This window comes from Hemiscyllium ocellatum, chromosome 18, assembly GCF_020745735.1.
Source record: "Hemiscyllium ocellatum isolate sHemOce1 chromosome 18, sHemOce1.pat.X.cur, whole genome shotgun sequence".
NCBI classification, from domain to species: Eukaryota; Metazoa; Chordata; class Chondrichthyes; order Orectolobiformes; family Hemiscylliidae; genus Hemiscyllium; species Hemiscyllium ocellatum.
The window spans coordinates 45,010,180-45,035,582 of NC_083418.1; the positions used below are offsets into that span (position 1 = coordinate 45,010,180).

General features: G+C 39.1%; 1 protein-coding gene across 1 annotated transcript in view; it reads left to right on the forward strand.

Annotated features, from left to right (window-relative positions):
* Window positions 1–1,887: 1,887 nt before the first annotated feature.
* ric3a (RIC3 acetylcholine receptor chaperone a) overlaps window positions 1,888–25,403 on the forward strand; it is a gene marked incomplete at its 5' end in the record, with an annotated part of 28,687 nt that continues 5,171 nt past the window's right edge. The window contains 3 exons of the mRNA XM_060838641.1: window positions 1,888–2,010; window positions 20,363–20,447; window positions 20,866–20,959. Coding sequence (XP_060694624.1) covers window positions 1,888–2,010; window positions 20,363–20,447; window positions 20,866–20,959 — 302 coding nt within the window. The remainder of the gene's footprint in view (window positions 2,011–20,362; window positions 20,448–20,865; window positions 20,960–25,403) is intronic.

The following is a 25,403-nucleotide window of genomic DNA, read 5'->3' on the forward strand; positions in this document are numbered from 1 at the left end:
ATGACAGGTCCCCCACTATTTTCACCTTTGCGTATCTCAACCAGCTGAGACAGATCACATCTAGTCCTGGTAGTTTATCAACTTTATTTACAGTTTTAAAAAAAATAATTTCTCTTTTACTAATATTTCACTCAACCAGTATTTCAACTTTCTCATTATTCACTATAACTTGGCAGAATTTTCTTCCTTGGTATGTCTGCATCCGTACTTTATTTCCATTTTGTCTCTTTAGCTCCATAACCCGCCCCCTTTCTACACATATACGGTGCTACTTAAATATCTATAGAAAACCTAGGATTCCATTTTACGTTAGCTGGTAGTGTCTTCTCATACGTTACCTGTGCACTCTTATGATTTCATTCTGATCTTCCACACATTTAACCTGGTTCTAATGTGTGTTATCGACCTGGTATCGGTCACGGACAACCTTTTTTTCTGTTTCACCTTACTCCTTATTGTTTTTGTTATTCAGGAGGCTCCAGCTTTGGTTAGCCTGCTTTTCCCCTCCAGGAAAACATACCTTGACTGAAACTAAGTGCAGTCTATTTACGTCAAATAATAAAACACTTTTATTTTCTGTTTAGTATTGTAGAAACATTATTTAAGGCAATTATTTTCAGTAAAATACAGTAAAATTTTGAACAATTTTTGCGTAATTATAGCAAGCTAATTAGATCACATGTTTAGTTTTATCTTCAAGAAGTTGAATACATCACATTAGAATATCGGGGCAAAGGTACGGCAGTTCGCTCATTAAGCCTGTTCTGTGGAGCACAAAACCACAGATGGTCTACAATCTAACTCCACATACTCACCATTACCACATATCCATTCATGGCATGGTGGCTCTGTGGTTAGCAATGTTGCTTCACAGTACCAGGGACCTGCGTTCGATTCCCATCTCAGGTGACTGTGTGGAGCTTGCACATTCTCCCCGTGTCTGTGTGGGTTTGCTCTGGTTTCCTCCCACAGTCCAAATGTGTGTAGGTTAGGTGAAGTGGCCATGCTAAATTGCCCATAGTGTTAGCTGCACTAGTCAGGAATAATAGGGTAGGGGAATGGGTCTGGGTGGGTTACTCTTTGGAGGGTCAGTATGGACCTGTTGGGCCAAATGGCCTGTTTCTGTATTGTAGGGAATCTAACCCAAACTTTGAGCTAACAAAACTTTCTTGATCTCAGATTTAAAATGAACCAATGATCTGACATCAATAGTCCTGGAAGTAAGATCCTGTCCTTTGATTATAGAAATGTTTCCCAATTTCATGCCGGAAAAGTCTATGCCACCCAGTCTTTGGCTCTCCAACTTCAAACTTTCTCTCGATCTGTTGTATCTGATCCTCTTAATATTTTGAAAAGACAATCATATTTTAACATTCTAAGTGCCAAAGAGTACACTCCTAATTTACCTAGACCAGGTATCATTCTGATAAACCTATGCTACACTCCCTCCAAGACCTAGACCAATATATCCTTTCAAAGGAATACCCTCTCACCTCTTTAATAATGCTGCACATTGCTAGTGAATCACTTACTCTTGCAACTAATTTCTAACTCTATCCACACCAACCTAGATTCAGATCCCAACATGACTTGATGTTACATCATGTACTCATTATCAAATGAGACTAATAACAATCAGAGATTGAACCAGTAAAAACAGTTTTGAGGATTGGATATTCTTATAACAGGTTTGCAAACATCAGAATGCATTCTTTGAACAAAATGAAATGCACCATTGCTAATTGACAATAGAGATGTCACATTAACTGTTTTTGGTTTTATTTCGCAGCAAACCTTAATCGATTTTCTCCCATGATGCAACGCCCAAAGGTCTCACAACAGAAGCAACAATGGTCAGTGCATCCTCATTTTCCTGGGTCCCACCAGGCAGAAACCGCAATCAAGGCAAAAGGAGGCAACAATGGAGGTGGCAACAAAAGCTTCATTGCCCAGATCATACCTGTGTATGGATTTGGATTGTTCATGTATGTTCTATACATTCTCTTCAAGGTACCGTGGGCATTAATACTAGATAGGCTTATGATGCAAGCTGATCTTAAACTGAAAAATGCTTTAGGCTTCCATTTGTTCTTTTTTGTTACATTGCACTAGTCCTCTGTAAAATTAGTACCAAAATCAAGTGTTTAAAATAGGATACAATGGGACAAGGTTTAAGAAAAGGAGATGCAACATGATTAAAGGAAAATGGTGAGAGGTGGGTTAACTGTTTCAGTTTCCTATTTGGTGTGGATGGGGGTTGTCTGGGCTTCATTATTGTGTAATCTTATTCATGGCTTTTGTCATCGGTATCTGACCTCCAGCTGCAAAAGATCAGATATTCCCTCCAATAAGAAAGATAACCAGATATGTTTAGCAACATGAGGAAATGATGTCTTAGTGCAGACAATTTAGAGTCATGTGAGAAAAAAAATGAAACTTTTGTAAATACTACATCACAAGAACACAAATATAAGGACTCATGTTAACCTCGCCATGCAGTCTCCTGCAGTGAAAATGCATTGTTGGGAGCAGTTTGATGGCCATCCCAATAGGTTCTGGCCCTACCTCATCTTTACTGGCCTGAATTCAGACACCGAAAGTGTTTCTACCCAGGTGAGCCATGGCTTAATTTAAATAGCAGAGCTATATCTCAGTTTGTAGTAATTGCTTGTGCTACCACCTGTAACACAAATGAGGAATGTGAATTCTATTTATTTGAAGATCTCTGGTGGGTCTATTTACACCAAAACTAGTCTAGACACTAATGGTAATTTCTAGAAACATCTTTTGCCAAGTGCTGTGAAGCAGACTGAATGGGGTTCCTGGACATATGATGACATCCAGGTATTTGGCTCATCGTCAACAAGCAATAACTAAAAATCCTTTTGATTTGATAAAAATAGCTCTTGAATGCTACAGTGAAAATACAAACATTGTATAACTAATGTTACTTTTATCCAGAGAGTGGGACTATAACGTTTACAAGCACAGAGGAGTGTAAGAGTCTATATATCATTTCAGCAACTTTTCCAGACCTTATTCTGGTGCAACCTTCTAGAGATGCAGAGTTTTTCTTTGGCTGTTTATTGTTAATATGTTGATAGTTGTCCTGTGTATCACCACCCAGTCATTGTCTGATTGTTTTCTTTCATGCTCTCCCTCAACGTTGCTCCATTGGATGTTCTAAAACTGTAAGACCTGGACAAAATGGGACTTTGAATACCAGTGTGTGTAACAATGTTCCCTTTGTGTGATGTGTGACTGATCTCTTTGCTGAGGTTGTGCTACACCTTTATGCTAATTATGCAATAGCTTCATCCCCTCTTGCCTGTTGAGATGCAAGTCTTGGAGCTTGGGGAATTTGGGTAGGTGGTACCTTGGCAAGATTGCTCTCACTTTAGATACATGACACAAAGAATAAAGCAGAAAGAATAGGCCACTTGGCCCAAAGTGTCTGCTTTACCATTCAATATGATCATGATTGATCCTCTCTCAATGCCAATTTCCTGCTTTCTCACCATACTCAAAGAATCATGGAGTTGTACATCATGGAAACAGACCTTTTGGCTCTTGAAGGCCACACAGACCATGTTCCCACTCGAGTCCCACCTGTCTGCATTTCGTCCATATTCTTCCAAACATTTCTTATTCATGTCCTTATCCAATGGCTTTTAAATATTATAACAGTACCTGCATCCATCACTTCCTCTGGCATTTCGTTCTGTGCTGTGTAAAAAAACAGTTAACCCTCATGTCCTTTTTAAATCTTTCTCCTCTCACATGAAAAATATGCCCCCCAGTTTTGAACTCCCTCATCCTTAGGAAAAGACCCTTGCTATTCACCTGATCTATACCCTTCATCATTTTATAAACCTTTATAATATCAACCCTCAATCTCCTACGCTCCAGTGAAAAAAGTCCCAGCCTATCTTTGTAACATAAATTTTCCATTCCTGGCAACATCTTGGTAAATGTTTTCTAACCCTCTCCAATTTAAAAATATCCTTCCTATAGAAGGGTGACCAGAACTGTACACAGTACTCCAGAAGAGGCCTCAACAACATTCTGTATTACCTTACATGACATCCCAACTCCTGTACTTAAACACCTGAGCAATGAAGGCAAACATGCTAATCACCTTCATAATCACCCTGAATACATATGATGCAAATTACACAGAATTATGTATCTGAACCTTTAGGTCTTGCAGTTCAACTACACAACCAGGGCCTTACCATTAATTGTATAAGTCCTGCACTTGTTCATTTTACCAAAATGCGATGCCTCGCATTTTTGATATTTTTAATATTCTAGAAATCTACCTATTACTTTCTGCAATTTACTCAGTGACTTGGCCTCCACAGCTTAATTTGGTAAAGAATTCGTAGGTTTGTCACATTCTGGGTGAAGAAATTTCTCCTTATCTCCAACTAAATGACCTACAATGTCATCCTGAGACTGTGCCCCTTTGATCTAGAATCCTAGACTGGGGAAATATTATTATTCCAACATCCAGTCTCTCCAGCCCTGTCTTAATTTTGGTTATTGAAATGAGATCTCTTCTCATTCTTCTAAACTCAAATTAATATCGACTTAGTTGACTCAATCATTCGTCATAGAATATTAATGGAATGTGGCAGTCCGTTAGTTCAGTTGACTGGATCGCTGGTTTATGATGCAGAGTTATGCCACTGTACTGGCTGAAAATACCATAACAATTTTCCTTCTCAACCTCACCCCTCATCCAAAACGTGGGGATCCTCAGGTTAAACTACTACTACCATCTTTCCCACTATTGAGAGAACAACCCTGTGGTCTGGTAGGACTATGGCAACTTTACTTTCCCATTCTAGAAATCAATCAGGTGAGTGTTGACTGCACTCTGTCAATAACAGGACGATCCTTCCTTAAGTAAAGTGCTAAAAGCTGCACACAATACTACAATGTACACTCACCAAGATTCTAGTCAAGAGCATGGTGCTGGAAAAGCAGAGCAGGTCAGGCAGCATCTGAGGGACAGGAGAATCGATGTTTAGAGCCTTCATCTGGAATTCAGCTCATGCCCGAAACATCGATTCTCCTGCTCCTCGGATGCTGCCTGACCTGCTGTGCTTTTCCAGCACCACACTCTCAACTCTGATCTCCAGCATCTACAGTCCTCACTTCTTCACCAAGATTCTATACAACTGTCATGACACATTCTTTTGCAGTAAAGGCCATTTGTCTTCCTAATTGCTTGCTTTCAACAAATGAAGTACAAGAACATCTAGGTCCCTTCAGACGTCAACATTTCCCAAATCTATTGCTAGTTTAATAATACTCTGCCATTCTGTTTTTCCTATTGAAGTGGATAGCTTCATGTTTATTCACATTATACTGCATGAAATAACCCCACAGAGGCCAGTATCCTGTCACCAGGTCACTCCTTATATATGCCCTTGAATGTCCTTGACACTGGTCCAGTTTGCTCAGAGCCAGCTCTCAGAATATCAGAATTCCTAGAAGTATTTATTGGACTAATAAAACTCAGCTAATGCTCTGGATACCTGTGTTTATATATCATTGTTGAACTTGAATTCAATAAAAAAATTAAGGGTCTAATGATGACCATGATACCATTGTCACGAAAAGCCCTTCTGGTTTACTATGGGCTTTAGGGAAGAAAATTGCCACCCTTACCTAGTCTGGCCTACCATGGACTTCAGATGGACAACAATATGGTTGACTCTCAACTGTCCCCTGGGCAATTAGAGATGAGTAATAAATACTAGCCCAGCTAGTGACACACTGATCCTACGAATGAATTTTTGAAAAAAGTCTGACAAACCTCTTTTTCAGGGTTCCTTGACTGGACCAGGTTAACAGCCCAAATCAGGGAACTCATATTCTATGAGATCCACCTGGCTGACCTTGTTAAAAATCACTAAACTGCATCTGTTATATATTTGCCTATTCACTTAACTACCATATACACTCGAGTAATAGTCAATCTCAAGTAAACGTCCCCTATTTTTGGCAAACTAACCTGGAATTTTCTGTTTATCTTGTGTAAAAGTTGACGCTACTTCTTCACAGATAACAGATCAATGTTTATGAGTCAGTGTGCAGGCCGTCACTTCCTGGTCCAGCTTTCCAGTCTGTCAGTTGTTCTGCTCCACTCCCGGTCTTCCAGTCTGCTGGCTATTGAGTTCTGCTCCAACGTGGTGAGGGGGAGGTGGAACGGGTTTTCAGAATAACCATAATTTGTTCTTTTTTCTTTATTCGTTCAGAGATCAATTGGGCTTCAGCTAATGATGCAGTATGAATTTTGACAGTCGTGAATTTCAGCCCCTCAAAAGTAGTATCCATGTAATACTTGACCGCATAAATGTAACTTGAAAAAGTAGTCAAAAAACTTGACTATTACTTGAGCATGTACGGTAATCTTTTTGTAATGGGATATGGGTATTGTTGGGAAAATCAGCATTAGTTACCTTTAAACTGATTGGCTTGCTCAACCATTTCAGAGGACATTTCAGAGTCAACCATATTGGTGTGGGTCTGGAATCACATGTAGGCTAGACCTAGCGAGGATGAAAGATCTCCTTTTCTAAGGGATAATAGTGAGTCAGATAGGTTTTTATGACAATAGTTACAGGATTGCCATTAGGGCAGCTTTTCATTTCAGATTTTTTAATTGTATTCAAATTTTACAAGTTGTCATTAGTGGGATTCAAACTGATTTCCCCAGATCTTTACCCTGGTTTGCACTGGGGTCTGGATTACTAGTCCAGTGACATTACACTATGCCACCCCTTCAGCACCTTGACACTTCTTTATTTCTTCTTACCATTTAAATTCCACCTAGTTTTGTGCTATCAGGAAACTTGGGAAATATTAAATCTGATTCCCTCATCAGTTCATTAATATATATACAGAACAACCTCGATTACCTGAATGAGATGGGTGGGAAGTATTTTGTTCGGATGACTGATTGTTCAAATAGCCCGATCTCAAACGTTTTAATTTTGTACACTAACACCTACATAGGACTTCATCAAAAGCTTTCTGAAAACACAAATGCACTAAAGATCCACAGGCCATCCCTTACCTTTATTATTTGAGCTCTCAAGAAAACACCAGAAGGTTTGTCAAACACATGCCCTGTCATAAAGCCATGGTGACTTTATCGAATCCCAATGATGTTTTTGAAATGCTCTGTTATCACAACATTTGAAATAGAATGATAACTTCCCTATTACTGATGTTATGCCCCCTAGTCTGTGATTCCCCATTTTCTCTCTTTTCTGTTGCATGTTAACCATTGTCTATCGACTCTCATGCCTTTTAATGAAATTATCCGACGTGTGTTGCCAACTCATCCCTCGTTCCTCCACAGATTCCTTTGTTTAGATTTGGGACCGTACTCTTTGATTGGACTACTTCATTTTCTAATCTATGGAAGAATGCTCTACCATAAAAGGACCCCACATGACAAGATTATTAACTAATGCCTTCTCACTTCACAATACCAAATCCACGATAGCTTATTCTCTAGTTGGCTCTGCAATGCACTGGTTTAAAAACCCATGTTATTCAAACACTAGGCATCATTTTATCACCATATTATTGTTAACTGGTTCAGTGTTCTGGAGAAGAAAGTGGGTGCTATAGCTTATAACTTTTGCTGCAGGTAGGGAGGTGTCATGAGCGAGTGATTAGGCAGTGCAGGGGCCATCCAGCGCGAGTGGTATCAGGGGTTGAGGAAGGTCAGTTCGAGTGAGGAAAGATGTTACAGGTAACAATGAGTGCAGTAGTGTCTGATGTTATGACACAATAGTGAACCCCTCTGCTAATTAAACCAAGCACCCAGAAAAGCTTACCTTGCTTCATAATCTGTTAAAGTATGAATGACAGAGAACTCCCAAATTCTACTATTTAAAGAAAATATATCAATTAATTCTCTAACTCTAAAAGTGAGCATTAAACAGCATCTATTTACAACTCTAAGCCTCCTTTCTCCTGACTGCTTGTTATCTGCTTCCAATTCAATAACAATCCACTGTTCCAAAAGCCACCTGTATTAAAATTACATCAACTTAGTTTTCAAAACCAGACGGCAGCTGTCATCTCCTGTGTCCTCATTCCTCTGTCTGTAGATCTCCCTGGGTCATCTTTGGTCTTTTGCTGCAAATATGTTTCACATGAAAGAGTGTTTTGCTCGCAGTTACCCTGGCGATGGCAGTTGGTCACACTCTCTCTGGCTAATGCTCAAAATGTCTGCTTCTTTATACCCAAACATCAGATTGTCTCATTGGTTCAATGTTGGCAAAACAGTAAAATTCAAATGTGATTGGATTTTAGTATCTTGGGGTATAATTTAAACTGATTGGATAAATTTGAACTCTTGTGAAAACGTAGCAACCAAAACTCAGGTATTTGTTTCACAGCCAATTATTACAAATTTTCAATTTTCCAGTACACTGAGAATACTAGTCAGTCACATGACAGGTGTCTACAAGCTTTCAGTGTAAAACTGCTTTCACTCTCTTAAAGGTACAATACATGCCTTCAACTTCATAACAATGAGCTTTGGTGGGTGGCAGGTACAGGAGCAGAGATAGAGGAGGCAGCCTGGTCCTGTCAATCTAAAGACCCTCACATGTCAGGTCACCCCGAGGTCTGATTCTGTTCAGCTTTTGCTTTCCTGGACTGCAGCTAAGTCTCTCCCTAGTTGCAGGTAAGTGACCACAATCGCAACTGGTGATGGCAACACTAATTCCAGAGATGTAGCACTAAATGTAACATGATGACATGAAAATTCTCTTTTGTTTTCCAACACTTCAGGATCAGTGATTTAACAATGTGAAGCAGTCACTCACTGAGACCATTTGATACAGGATAGTGTGATGAAGATGTCTGATAGTTCCGGTGGGATTGTATGCAGCTTAACTGGTAAAACTATGCAGAATAATTTCTTGACCCATCCTTGGCCTTAGACACTACAATGCAGAATGAATGTGGCTTCTGGTCACGTGATGATATCAATGTGACTGACTTATCTACATGTTGAGTTTCTCAAAGGATTAATAGCCTTAATGTGAGAACAAGATTAGAGTGGTGCTGGAAAAGCACAGCAGGTCAGGCAGCATCCAAGGAGCAGGAAAATCGACATTTCAGGCAGGAGCCCAGTTGGTTTTCCTGCTCCTCGAATGCTGCCTGAGCTGCTGTGCTTTTGCAGCACCACTCTAACCTAGACTCTAATCTCCAGCATCTGTAGTCTTCACTTTCATCCTTAATGTTACTGGATGCAATTGCCAATTTAACCAGAAGCAAAAATTGGTGGCAATAAAGTTCAAGGCCTAGCTGATCTTAAAATCAATTTTTTTTTAGGATTTCTTGTCAGTTGGGAGGAAGGGAGGAGTTGTTCAGGCCTGGAAAGTATTATGGAGCTCCCCAAGCCCTAGGAATTGTTGCCTTGATGACCGTCTGTCAACCCATACTTAACTTCCTGAGCCAGGTTTCAAAGGTCCTGGTAGGAGTCTAACTCATTGCAGTTTTGGCTCCAACCCTTCTTCAGGAGAGATGGGATCCCACCAGATTCGGAACTGAAGTGTATAAATGAGACCTCAGGGTTAATATCTTCTGGCCTTTACGCGTAGTTGAGATACTCTTCAGTACCTGCAGTAGCCTTCACACTCCTCAGTCACCATCTTGAGTTAAAACTTAACTCTAGTTATAAATTAATTAAATCAAGGTGTATAAATTGTGTGCAGAAAGAAGTCAGAAGTCTTCAGTTGAAAAAAATATAAATGAATGGGGAAGGTGAATTGTGATTAAATACAGTAGGACCATTGCCACAGACTGATACTGTATATTTGTGATTCTCCAAAGAAAAACAAGCAAACTCAAGCTACAACTTCAGCAGCATGCATTGTGTCTGGAAGAAATCGTGCCACTGATTGAATTTAATAGCTCGGAGATGCTCCATTTTGTGTAAGAGTAGAAATAAGATAGAGCTGAGACCAGCAAATATGATTGGTGCAAATGAAGTATGTTAGGTGTAATAACACATCCAATCTATTTGATGATCCTTTGATTTAATACTTGGGCAAGTGAACAGGATGACACTCATTTATTTCAGTCTTGCTTTGTGGCTGTTATCTACTGCAGTTTAAGGAGATTATGCAACATTAATGAAATAACACAATTTTGGTGTATAGCTTTCTATTCCAGAGTCTGAATACTTCTACTTACTTCTGTCTATCTGTCAATCAGATTTCAGTTTCTATATTAGCATTGAAGAAAACCTGCTGATTGAATTAGAGAACAATGCAGCACAGAAACTAGCCTTCTGTTGAACAAATCTACACCAGTGTTTTTCTTTTATACATGGCTCCATACTTTTTGGTATTCCTTCATGCAAAGACAAACTTTTAAATTCCATTGAAAGAATCTATTAACATCAATAATTGCTTCATACTTTGACAAGGTCCTTGGCTCATTGTCTGCTATATTACACCTAAGCCATTTCCATGGCATTTTTTGTCATTGGTGAATTGTCATTCCCCTCTACTCTAAAGTCTCAAGTCTACCTCAGCTGGGGTGTACAAAGTTAAAAATCACACAACACCAGGTTATAGACCAACAGGTTTAATTGGAAGCACACTAGCTTTCGGAGCGACGCTCCTTCATCACACAATCACCTGATGAAGGAGCGTCGCTCCAAAAGCTAGTGTGCTTCCAATTAAACCTATTGGACTGTAAACTGGTGTTGTGTGATTTTTAACTTTGTACACCCCAGTTCAACACCAGCATCTCCGAATCATGACAGCTGGGATGGGAATTGTCATTAATGTTATTCTGAATCACGCATTAGCCAGATAAAGAATCTAAAGTATACTGGTATTTAGATGAACATTTGAAATGCTACAGTATATAAGGCTGTGAGCCAAGTGCTTAAATATGGAGTCCTGTAGGTAAATGTTTGATGACTGGCTTTAACATAATGGGCCAACTGGCCTTCTTCCATGCTATTAATACCATGACTCTATGACAATATTTGCTTTTTGTCCATCAACATCTCTCTCTTCCTTTAATTCCATCTAATTACCTGATTATACTGTGATCATTACACCAAATCATTCCTTTTTAGATCTCCTATTGCTTCACTGTATTACCTTCACCTCTTGCCCAGAAAGTTGAAATTTAAAGCCAACCTTGCCATGGACATGTGCCTTAACATAGCTAAAAAGGTTGACTAAAAATAAAGTAAACTAGGTGAAATAGTATTTTTCATTTCTTACTGTAATACTAATATATTGGCTGCGAAAAGCCACACAAACACACACAACAAAAACTATCCTGTCTGAATGCAAAACTTTAATGTAAAGTAAACAAGACTTCTGGTCGAGTACTGTACTTGGTTCATCTGCAAGTTGAATTTTTTTAAAATCCCAGCTTATTTGTAGAGAGTTAAGGTCTACAATTACAGCTCAATTTGGTTGACAGAAACAGAAAGTGCTGAGAAAACTTAGGTCTGGCAGCATCTGTGGAAAGAAAGCAGAGTTAACATTTCGGACCCTCCTTCAAAACTGAACAGATGCTGCTATACCTACTGAGTTTTCCTGGCAATTTCTGTTTTTGTTTCTGACTTCCATCATCCACAGTTTTTTTGGTTTTTTTCATTTTGTTTATACCAGCTTTCTAATTGGTCAATAAATTTCACTCGTAATTTCCATGGACAGATTATAATATTGTGACCAGCAATTTCTGTTCCTGTCAATCAATTTTCTTTTGACAGACTATAACATTGTGACCAATCTGTTCAAATTCTTGGTGCAGTCTTATAACCATCTATTGGTTCTTCTAGGGTTTTAGAAGTCTATAGGAATTCACAATGTTGAAAAAAGAACCTGTTTCTCAATTTATTCCGTTAAGAAAATGCAGTCATAACAGTTGGTTTTCCACAGTTCTTTGCACCAATGGCGACCTTCATCTGCTTGTAGTATCTTCTAAAATCAAATTTGAAGGATTAACATGTAAATGTCTACCACTTTAAGATGATTAAAAAAACATATATTGGACCAAAACAAAATTTTGTCCATCACGCTATAGAATGTGGTCCTGTGAAATGTGAAATAATAGGTTTTTAGCTAGATATCTTTAATATGGGAATGACAACATTAACATAGATTGTATAATACAAATTGCTAGGTTAGCATAAAAAGCACAGCAGTTTTCTGTATGAAGTGATAAGAGGTGCTTATGAAGTAAGGATCTGTAATAATAAATGACTTCAATAAGCCAAATATTAATTAGAATTACAAGGCAGTGTGGAATGATTGGTAAGTGTAATTCATTATTGCTTCAAAGCCACAAGAGGTAGTGCACATCTTAATAGGTGGTCAGCAGCACATATAGGGAAGGGTAGTCGTAGCATATCTTTGCTAATAACAGTGGCAGAATGCTTCAGTTTAATAAGATTGCATTTACAGAGGACTGGGAGTCATTTGTATAATTTTGAAAGAACTAACATCAATAAAATGAGAGATCTGCTAAAGCAAATTAACTGGAGAGAGGTGTTCAACAATACTTCAGCAGAAGATAATTTTAAAAATTCTAAAGTAATAATGCACAGTATGCAGGGTGAATACAAAGGTGGACTAATGTAGTGTGAACTTCAACGGATTTGAAATGAAAAGGAAATTCAACTTCTGAAGTCTGCAGAGATGAAGGGGATTATTATAACTTCTTCATAGGATTAGGGTGTCACTGTTAAGGCCAGCACTGTGGTCCATCTCCAACTTCCCTTGGACTGAGAGACTTATTATATCATTTCAAAACAAATCACATTACTGTAGGCCAGATGTGGTGAGGATGGCATGTTTTCTTTCTTAAAGGACATTAGTAAACCAGATGGGCTTTGAGACAAATGATAGTTTCATGGTCAAGCCTAGTTTTAATTCTTTTAATGATCATGGTGTAAACCACATTGCCAGAGCATTAGAGAAGGCTTCGGATTACTAGTCTGGTCACATTACCATTATGCTATCATCTCATCTTTATGCAGGAGTATATGGAAAATGTCATGAGAGCGGTTAAGCAAGAAAGGAAGAGTCAGATAAAACATAGGGCTAAATCATATTTTGGCTTTGTGTGAGTTGGGTTGAGATTTTAAAAGGATTTTTGCTGCAAATGCCGGCAAGATTTCCTGTTGTTTCTTACCAACTGCACCTCATTAACTATCTGACCACCTCTATGTCATCCCTTACATCCAATTCTATCTCCATCTTACCACATGCCAATCGCGGAACAATTCACCATTCGCCAGGTTTCTGCTGCAAAACTGGTACATCACCACCGCACCACCAGCCCCCACCACCCCCAACACCCCCTACACACACACACACACTCCCATACTAGCAACTGGACAAGCATTGTCAGTCCGGAGCTACCCTGCACAGTTCCTGATATTTGCCAAGGACATGGTAGATAGGGGGAGCTTGGTACTCCACTTTTCAGGCAGTGACTTGCGTCCTCCTGGATGGGATGGTGCACTTTATTTTCCCCAGCCCCATCAGTGGATGCCAAGACACCAGATAATGCCACTCTGCTCTAAAGTTGCCACCCAAATTAGAGTGATCTCAGCCAACAGGAAGAATGCACTGCTCTGAAGGAAGAAGGCTAATGAGAGACTTCTGACTCTTATCGCTCCAAGTACTGCCTGACTGTATCAAAACCCCTGGATTGGCATCAGATTCTACTGTTGACTTATTCTGCCAGGGCCTCCTGAGTGAAAGTTATCTCCCTTGACTTTGATGAGGTCTTCTGCTCACCATGACCAGCTTCTTGTTTTGTGTCTGTGCTAAATACCAAGACAAGGCAGAAATATATGACCCTCATATTTCTAGCTAAGTAGGCAAAAAGCACAAAGACATGGAAAAACAAGGTGAGGATGCTGTGAGCATCCAGCTAGGCTCAGAGTGAGTGAGTGCAATGAGACTGAGTGAAAAGCCCAGAGATACAGGCTGATCCAGTCCAGGCTGGATGTGTGCCTCTGAGCACACACTGTCCTTGCTGATTTACAGTGATGGTTGCTGGTGTAGCCTGAGGTGCAGCACTGAACTGCTGAGTGTCCTGTAAATGAATTAGAGATGTGCTATATGTGTTCTTAGAGGCTGGTGCATATTAGGATGCCAATGTCCATGATGTGGGGTGTGTGCAACCAGTGCCCATGGACTGTAACATGGAATATTGGTGCCTGGCATCCAGCATGGAGGTTATTCAGAGTAAGTGGCAAGCTTAAGTTCACTGGTACTTGCTGTGACTTCCATGTCAAGACTTCTTGATGTCAAGCTTGTTTGGTGCACTTGGTAAGATGGGAAACTAGATATCCATGAGTTGTGACATTACAGAGTCATTGAGTTGTTCAGCACATTAACAGACTCTTCAGTTCAATATGTCCATACCAACCTGATACCCTAAATTAAACTAGCCCCGTTTGCCAGCATTTGGCCCATATCCCACTAAACCCTTCCTATTCATATACCCATGCAGATGCCTTTCAAATGTTGTAATTGTATCAGCCTCCACCTCTGCATGAAAAGGTTGTCCCTCAACACCTTTTCAAATCTTTCCCTTCTTACCTTAAACTTATAACCTCTAGTTTTGGCAAAAAGATCTTAACAAGGTGCTCAACAAGGTATAGTCTCTACAAATTATCATCTTGCCATTGCCTGGCAAGAAACTCACCATAGCACACAGCAAAAGCGTATAAGATGAAGTGAGATGCTCTCAATATTGAGATAAGCCTTACTAGGAAAAAATGGTGGGATAGTAGACAGTGAAGAAGGTTGTTTAAGATTACAAAGAGATGTTGATCAATTGGGTCAATGGGCTGAAGAGAGGCAAACAGAGTTTAATTTGGTTAAATGCAAGATATTGCATTTTGGGAACACAGGACTTATACAGTTCATGGTCGAGTCCTGGGTAGTGTTGTCGAACAAAGAGACCTAGGAATTCGGGTCCATAATTCTCTGAAATTTGCATCACAGGTTAAGAAGGTGTATAGCACACTTACATTCATTGCTCAAACCATTGAGTTTAAGAGGTGGAACATGTTGAGCTTGTACAGGATATTGGTGAGGCCTCTTCTGGAGTACAGCATGTAGCCTGCTATAGGAAGGATATTATTAAAATGGCAAGGGTCCAGAAAGAATTTACCTGAGTGTTGCTGGGAATGGAGGGTTTGAGTTATAAAAATAGGCTGAGACCTTTTTTCACTGGAGCATAGGAAATTGAGGGGTGACCACATAGAGGTTTATAAAATGAGGGGCAGAGATAAGATCAATAGCAAGGGCCTTTTCCCTAGGGTGGCAGAGTTCAAAACTAGAGGGAATATTTTTAAGGTGAGAGGAGAAAGTTTTAAACACGACATGAGGCACAATTTTTTTATACATACTATAGTTTCTGTGTGGAATGAACTGCCAGACAATCTTGTGGGTGCGTGTACAGTTACAATATTTAAAAGACATTTGGATAAGTATATGCATAGGAAAAGTTTGGAGGGATTCGGGTCTAATGCCAGCAGGTGGGACCAGTTTAGTTTGGGAACATGATCAGTGTGGACTAGTTGGACTGAAGGGCCTGTTTCCAGACTGTATGATTCTATGACTCTATGGACGTCTCATTCAATTTTACCACAAATCGTGCCATAGTCCACATTGTTCAGACCATTATAAGATTCTACTCATAGTAGGAAATGAACAATGTTACAATAAGACTTTTTTTGGTTTTTGCAGGATAGAGGACAGGCTGGGAAAAGGTGAGAAACAAAAATGATGCGAACATAGCTGACCTGGAGAATAACCATGAAATCATGAGATAATCAATGCTCTGAAAGATTCTATTATCCAGAGTCAAAAGTGAAAACATGAGCATCTTGTTGTTCCTAAGTAGTAATAATTCGAAGAGAAATGATAACTCCATTACATGTAAAATTAAAAATCATAAGTTGGCATAAGTAATTCAAAATAAATAGACCCTTTGGGTTTCAAGCCCTATAGATACCAATAACTTAAGAAAAAAAGAGAAAAATTTTCTGAATGATGAACAGAAAGAATCACAGGGCAAAAATTTATAATTTTATTGCAACAAATGCATTGAAATTAACTTTAATCAAATGTGAATTTGCATTAGCACAGACAACTAATACATCAAACTGGAGAGAGAATATTTTACTGAAATATGTCTTACAAAATCCTTTCACTGTGTGTCACACCAGGCAAATATGTCATATTACAGGAATAGTTCCATACCCATTCCTGCCTATCCATCAGATTCTAACTTCTACCCATCATTCTTGGTGAAAACTTTATAATGTTCTTTGACAATTGTGCCATTTAGTTTGAGTTTTCCCAATAAGTCACTCCCCAGTGACTCCCCATTCCTTAACCCTTCAAGAGTTCTCTCTGTTCAGTTCTTTTATCTTGAATGGAAACTAAATTCTCAAAAACAATTCCTTCTGTGTTCTTCTTTTGTTATTCTTTCATTCTGCATCTCAAACAACTAATTTTTTTCTGTGCAATACTGTGAAACACTCTTAAAATTGCCAGCCAACATCAATGACTTTCTGTTCAAATTTACAACTAGATCACATGGGCATGTCTCAGAGCTGAGAAAAGGTACATTTCCAAATATAGCCATCTTGTAAAATTCAGCATTCTCGTAACTAGGAATAGAAAATAACTTGTATCAGTATACAATGAAATAAGGTTTGAAATGTGCTGAAGAAGTGTCATACCGGACTTGAAAGGTTAAATCTATTGCTCATTGCACTGATGCTGCCAGACCTGCTGAGTTTCTTCAACATTTTCTGTGTTTGCTTCACATTGGCAGCACCCACAGTATTTTGCTCTTATTTGACGGTTATTATAAATTAGACACTGAACTCTGATAAATCATAAGAGCTGACTCTTCAAAGCAGAGCTAACCATATCTTTTCCGACCAGGCACTCTGGAGGACCCTAGAGTTGGAAGTGCTATCCCACTCTCACGCTTAATGGAGTCACCAAGAAGGCCAAATTGAGGTGTACAAAATAATATGGGGGAAAGATCGACCAAGAAGATTTTCTTTCTTACCTACACAAAGGGTCCAAAACCAGATGGCATATGTTTAAGATAGGGGGCAGGAAATTTAGAGAGGATTTAAGGAAGAATGTTTTCACCCAGAGGGTGATGGGTATCTGGAACTCAGTGTGTGAAATGGTAGTAGAGGCCAGAACCATCACATGATTTTAAAAAATATATAGATGAACATTTGTAATGCTTAATGTACAAGTGTCATAAGGTGGGATTACATTAAGGAGGTGTTTGATTGTCAACACATACACAATGGGCCAAAGGTCCACTCTCTATGTTATAAAGCTCTACAATTCTGAGGCTGTGACAGCTGCCAGAAAGCCAGCCAAGATTGCAAGCGCCAAAACATCAAGTATGTGCTTTTGTTTGGCAGGCGGGAAGGTTGCTGGGGTTGGGGGTGACAAGGAGATGGGGGACAGGAATTTGAAAACATGAGCAGAGGGGTGGCTTTCATTGACCACCTATCTGCTGCACATCCAATACATTGATGGTAGACAAATTAGTACAGATCAAAAAAAGTGCCAGTCTCCCAAATGATAGGCTGGCCAGATGGATTTACCAGTCATGTGGTCCTACTGTTCCTTTATTCTATATGGAATTGAGATAATGGTAGCCCAAGCAGGAATTGACCCTTTAGTTGCCTCAATAAGCAGTAGGTCAAGATGGTGGAACTTGGGCATCCCCACCTAGAAATTAAACCTGTAGAGGCAGGAAGGAGCTTGAGTTTTGGGGCACCATCCTAGCTAATTCTGTTACTTTCTTGTCTCCAGGAAGGGATGATTGCACACTTGCATGGCTGTGGATTTTGAGTCCGCAGCTCAGGCAAAACAACATTAATTGAACAAAATAGATGGAAATTTCACCTCTGCATTCACCAGCTTAATTCTTTTCTGCTGATTGCAAAGAATTCACGGCAAATAACAGGTTGATGAATATTAAAGCAGATGACCCTAACCAATAAGCAATTGGACAGAATCCTAGCAGATGGAAGTGAAACACTAAGGAAACAAAATGAACAAGGCAAACACTCCATGTATAGTGCTGTAATAACTGAAGGTGAAATTTAGTCAGACCTAGGAGATATACCTATTGTACTGCAAAGGATAACAGTATTTAAATAGAATTTAATTCTACAGTTTTGTATGAGAGTTTTATTTCAGTTAGCCACGCTCCATAAAACTCACACCCCACTGATTACTAACTCCCCCTATTTATACAACTAATTCAAACCCAATTAACTCTTAATTAATCTATCCATCACTTGTTCTCTCATTCTATTAAGTCTCAGGCCATATTAGATGATAACAATACGGACTCAAGTGGCACTATGTCCAGTCACTGCAGAAAATCAATCAGTAAAGCAAATTGAATTTTGAACTATCTAACCAAAGTAGTAGCTTACATGTGTGGAATTCATGTCAAGTTGCATAGTCCCCAACTCAGCTCACATCTTGAGTATTATGCTCCCTGTGGAACATGTACAAGGAGGGTATTAACTACAAGCACTGAAGGCTCAGGCCACACCTCAATATTGTATCCATTTCCAATACAAAATAGGGAGGCTCTCATTTAAAATTGAGACATGAAAGAATTTCATCTTCCAAAATGCAGTGACTGTCTGAAATTCTCTATCCCAAAGAGTAATGGAGGCTCTATCACTAGAAGTATTGAAAGTGGAGGGAAATACATTTTTGAAATATTATAGAGTTCGGGACTATGAGGAGCTAACATAAAAGAGGAGTTGAGACCTGAGGCAGATTAGGTGGGGCAGGCTTGAATGGCCAAATGGCCTACTGCTTCTTCAATTTCTCATGTTCTTATGTTCAGTGACATTCAAGGCATTAAAATAAAAGCTGAAGACTTTTAATGGCAGGGCCACAGAACTGATCTTCATTGTCTCAGAAATGAAGAAAGACTGCATTTTTTTTGGACTTTTCAGCTTTAAGAAGGTGATTCTCTAAAGAAAATAAAGAAGGACTTGCATTTATATAACCTCACTCTCAACCACAGTTTAGTCTATGGCCAATGCAGGGGTTTTGAAGTGTATTCGTCATTGTAGTGTAGGTAAATGTGGCAGTTAACTTTCACAAAGATCTGAAAAACCTGAAATTGAAATAATCAGTTTTAGTAGTATTATTTGAGGGGTACATACTGATCAGGCACTGCTTCTTATCAACATAAATTAATCAAAACTTCTATATTGATCCGAGAGGGCTTCTGTTTAATATTTTATCTTGTCCTGAAAGGTATGCAATGCATTAAAAATATGGGAAAGTAAACCAAAAATAACCAGTAAATCAAAATAAGCTAACGTGTGAAAGTAGGATCAGGAAACTCAAGTTTAAACAGTATTTAAACATACAAATAAAATGCAAAAAAAAGTTTAAAAAATTCAAGAGATTCTTTTTCTCTTAGTAATAACATTTTGAAATGCAAAATAACCTTGGAATCATTTAAGAAACAAATGGTGGGGGTGTGGGATGTGTGTGTGGGGATGGTGACTGTAGTATCTATCTGGGTGGAAGAAATAAAATGAACTCACTTAAATAATTATAATCATCATTTGCAATCTAATGTGCAAATTAATTAATCATTCACTAATTTGTTGAAAACATTTGGTCAAGAAAATTAATCAAATCACTTTTCCAAGTACGTTTGTCTACCATCGCATGATGAAGATGATTGAGGGCAGCACAGTGGCTCAGTGGTTAGCACTGTTGCCTCACAGCACCAGGGACCCAGGTTTGATTCGTGTCTCAGGTGACTGTCTGTGCGGAGTTTGCAATCCTCCCTGTGTCTGCATAGGTTTCCTCCAGGTGCTTCGGTTTCCTCCCACAATCCAAGGATGTACAGGTCAGGTGAATTGGCCATGCTAAATTGCCCATAGTGTTAGGTGCATTAGTCAGGGGTAAACATAGGGTAGGGGAATGGGTCTAGGTGGGTTACTCTTCGAAGGGTCGGTGTAGACTTGTTGGGCCAAAGGGCCTGTTTCCATACTGTAGGTAGCCTAATTGTATCCAAGAGGCAGAAACTAAATAAGATGCCTTTCCAGACTGCACGTTTTTAGAGAGTCCCACAGTGTTACTGATAGTGTGATATAGCTAATTGTTAAAAAGCAAAATGTCAGATAATTCTGAATCTGCATGGCTACAGATGTCTGCATTCTTGTTGATATAAATGTTGTCATGTTGCAAAGTTTCTCATTTCCATGATCTAATGTTTATATACTTGTGTCTTTCAGATCTCATCCAAAAGTAGCACCTCTAGTCCTAAAGGAAGGAAGAGATGTAGAAGCACCAGAACTGGAAACGTGAAGCGGAAAATTAGTATGTATATATTGCTTAACATTCTCAGCATCAATCAAATTGAGACACAGTTCTCTACCAGGAACTGGACAGAACCAATTACTGATCACATTTTCTGTTTGATTTGTAATGTACATTAAGATACATCTTTATTTAAAGTTCATCTATAAATTCAGTGTTACCAGCTATCATTAGATCACCAGAAGCAGAGGTGCTGTACGCTGTCTTACTGTATTTATTAATTTTAACTTTAGACTTGGATTTGTCGAGTAGCAAAAATAAGGATGCCTAATGTAATCTGATGTGGGCTATAGCCAATACCTTTGTGCACAAGATTTATTTAGGAGCTGAGTCTTTTAAACAGCTGGTGGCAAAATTGAAAGTATGTGGTTTAGCCAGGTCTGCTAGAAATGAAATACTCTCATAAAATGTTTTGCAGCTGATTACGAGCTGGCTCAGCTTCAAGAAAAACTGAAAGAGACTGAAGTGGCCATGGAGAAATTAGTTTTGAAAATGGGAACTGCATCAGACAAGTAAGAAATAACCCATTAATATTTTTAAAGTAGTGCTTTCATAACATTTCAATAGCAGAATTACTTAGTCGTTTTAAAGTAGTGAAGTTTACTTTCAAACTCAGTAGTTGCTAATGCTAATCTCTGATAAATTAATTTTAAGTCAATGGATACCTGAAATAAGACCATCAGACAGAGCACCAGAAACAGGCCATTCAGCTCACTGAGTCTGCTCTACCATTCCTTGAGATAATGCTGACCTGATCATCCTCAATTCCACTTTCCTGTCTTTTCCCAGGATGTTTGATTCTCTTGCTGATTAAAAATCTGTGTGTATCAACCTTGAATATTCTAAATGATCCAGGCTTAAAGGCCCTCTGCAATAAAGAACTCCACAGATTCACGACTCCCCCTTCTTCTGAGATTATGCGCACTGGTCCTAGAATCTCCCCTAAGGGGAAACAGTCTTTCCGTATCTAGTCTGTCAAGGCTCCTAAGGGTCTTGAATGTTCAGTAATGTGTTCTCTCATTCTTCTAAACTTCTGAGATAGACATCTTATCAGCCGTTGGCATCTTTTGCTCATCTTGTCCAGTGGGAGCTCATCTGACATGGAGATGCGGATAGAAATCAATGAGCTGCTATGCAAGTCTGAGGCTTCTGGGATGCTGATGCTTGGGCATGTCACAGGTTGATCCTCAGCTTGTTGGCTCTATGTTAGGATCTTTCCACCTTCCTGCTGAATGTTAGTTGCCTTTTCCTTGTGGAGGTACTTGTTACTGCTGAGCTGGTGTTGTTCCTGATGCAAGTTAGCCAGTTGGTAGTGGCCCCTTGCCCTAAGCAGAGTGGACAGGATGAGTTGCAGAAGATGCATCTGTGCCACTCTAAAAGATGGCAGCATAGAAGAACAGCTAAATCTGGCCCTTTCAACACATGGCAGCCACTGGTCAAGCAGTGATAGCACCCTTTGGCAGAAGGAGTGCTTTGGACAATACCTCATCTGGTCATGGCTGCAGCTCTTAAATATGAACGATGCTGATCAATTTCACAGAGGAATTTCTTTTCTCTGTGAACTCATCTCCTTTAATTACACCACGTAATCTTTTCATTATAGACATTTGTCCATGTTTAGTATTGGTAACAGCCAATGAAATGATACAAACATATTTTCATTGCAATAGAATAAAACATTGTGTCTTTTTCAATTGTTTCCTTAGGCAAAAAATAAAGTCTGTGATCAAGATAAATTTACTGCACTGACTTTACATTTTCATTTTTGATGCACTTTAGTTAATAGTGAAGAATGTGTACACTATCTTACAACACTTTTAAAAGTGTAACAACACAAGGTATTTCAAAAAAGTATAAAGAAAATATGCACTGATCTGAAGAAGAAATTTGCAAAGAAATACCAATCACAAGGGACGAGAGTAAATGATTGAAGGGAGAGAAGTTTATGAAGAACATTTCAGAACATGGGATATAGTTCATAGAATCCTACAGACGCGTCGGCCCAACAAGTCCACATTGACTCTCTAAAGAGAATACCACCCAGACCCAAAGCCCCCCCCCCCCCAACCTATATTTACCCCAACTAATACACCTAACCTACACATCCCTGAACACTATGGGCAATTTAGCACAGCCAATTCACCTAACCTGTACATATTTTGACTGTGCGAGGAAACTGGAGCTCCCGGAGGAAACCCACGCAGACACTGGGAGAATGTGCAATCTCCACACAGACAGTTGACAGAGGCTGGAATTGAACCCGGGTCTCTGGCACTGTGAGGCAGCAGTGCTAACCACTGAGCCATCGTGCCACCCCTGAGTCACCATGCAGACCCAAGTTGCAGCAGAAATAGCTGACAAGAATACGTGAATGGATAATATTCCAGAGTTCCAAATACTAAGGATTTTCAGGATGAGAGGGCCTTGGAGAACTTGCGTAGACTGTGATGAAGACAGATATCAAGGAAGGATAACAACATCAACTCTCAAGTATGAGAACTTCTATTTTAGATCAGTAAGAACAGTAGGCAGTAAATAGGTCTTAATGCAGAATGAGATATCAGCAAAGGAGCTTTGGACTTGTTTTGTGCCAGTTTTGGATACTAGCAAGGAAAAAAAATTGGACCAGGATTCTGGTTCAGGATTTCAAGATCAATGAAATATAGAATCATGAAGTGATTACAACTTGGGCCTATCAGCTAGAACAACTTCTCCCCTATTTGCCCTGCAAATTTCTTCTATTCATGTATTTATTCAAATCTTTTCTGAAAGCTATGTTTGAATCTGACTCCACCATACAATAATGCAGTACATTCCAGATCCTAACCACTCATGCAAGTCATGAACATGAATTCGGAACATTAGGTTAGAGACCAATAGGACACAGTTATGGGACAGTCTTGTTCAACCTACCACAATGGGTTTGGGTCGTCATCAGTTCCACTTGCATTTTCTCATAAATCATAATAGGCTTTTTCTGGAAGTTCTGAACAGTCATCTGTCAAAGCATAGCATCTTCTACAGACTAACTAGAATGGGACAAGCAATTAGACCTTGTATTAATCAGTCAGATTGAAGAATCATTAATGAGCAGCATGAAACCTGAAACATAAAATGTCAACTGTAGTAACAACTCAATGTCAAATCAGGTACTGAAAGTAAATTAAAGATTGCATTAGTAGAGATTGGTTAAAAAAGTAATTTTCTTTTTTAATTCTCAGCCAATAATTGAAATCTCTAACAATATCTAAAAGAAATAACATTTCAAATCGGTTAAAGTTACTATACATTCCACAGAGTAATTTGTCAGTAATAAAGACTTATGGTGCCATTAGTGATTATTTACACTGGACTGGACAGTGACATTTCAGACTGTTACAGTTTGGACAGATGCCATTGAACCCATTGTTTCTGTGCTGTGCTGGCTTTCCAAATGAGCATCTTATCTTCTAACATTCTCCTGCTTTCTGCCCATAAATCGGCACATTGTTCCTTTTCAAATAACCATCTAATTCGTCTCTGAATGCTTCAACTGAACATTCCTTGAAGCTGCTCTCATGTAGTGCTTTCAACCCTAACCATTTTGTGTATGAAAAAGTTTACCTCATATCATTTTTATGCTTCTTTTACCAGGTAATTTAATTCAGTGCCCTCTCAGTCTCTATCCTTTCACAAGAAGGAACATTTTCATGGTGGGCTTAGTGTTTACAATCCATGCCACAGAGCAACTCAATCTACCATGTATTTCAATAGTAAGTCTCCATTAATATTGAGACAGGTACCGCCCAACTTTTGAAAAGAGGAGGCAATCTAGCAACTTCCTGAATCATGCTCTTAACTATTCAATAAAAGTTGCTGATAGATCTACACATCAATAACTGAGAACATTGACAATTGATATTTTAATCTTTCAGTGGTCCTGAAATGGAGGCTGCAAAAGGAAAGCCTCCTCCTGTTAAGCCCCCATTAAAATGGCAGCTGAAAATAAAACTTACTCATTAGAAATTTTGAGAATGAGAAGCAAAAGCAATTAGCAAGATGTTCAAAACAATGACTATGTATATTTAAATAGTACCTTTAATGAAGTAAAAGTTTGAAGACATGTATGCAGAAAAAAAACTTAAATAATCTATGTATTTTAATGGCAGAATGCTGGAAGATGCAGAAAAACAAACAGATAAAAGGTTTTATTTGGAGTGCCCTCTGCTGATGGACCCATATACTGTAGTTTGCAAATTATTTGCATGATCAAATGTTGTAGATAATGTCCTCTAGTGGTATGCAATGGTATAAAAAGTTATTCCTTGATGATTTGGAGATGCCAGTGTTGGACTGGGGTGTACAAAGTTAAAAATCACACAACACCAGGTTATAGTCTAACAGGTTTAATTGGAAGCACTAGCTTTCGGAGTGCTGCTCCTTCATCAGGTGGTTGTGAAGTACACAATTATAAGACACAATTGGAGTACAATTGTGTACTCCACAACCCCTTGTCGAAGGAGCAGCGCTCTGAAAGCTAGTGCTTCCAGTTAAACCTGTTAGACTATTACCTGATGTTGTGTGATTTTTAACTTTATTCCTTGATAGGTTTGACAGAAATAGAAAGTGGAAAGCTAGTCATGCATAGAAATCCTCTGCTGATCTTTTCCTGTTCTGCTCCTTCTGACAACTCAATTCTGTTCCCACTACATGCAGCCTCAAGTGTTGATTCTGGTCTAATTCGGTGGCACAGTGGTTAGCACTGCTGCCTCACAGCGCCAGAGACCCGGATTCAATTCCTGCCTTAGGCGACTGACTGTGTGGAGTTTGCACATTCTCCCCGTGTATGTGTGGGTTTCCTCCGGGAGCTCCGGTTTCCTCCCACAGTCCAAAAATGTGCAGGTTAGGTGAATTGGCCATGGGAAATTGCCTGTAGTATTAGGTGAAGAGGTAAATGTAGGGTAATGGGTCTGGGTG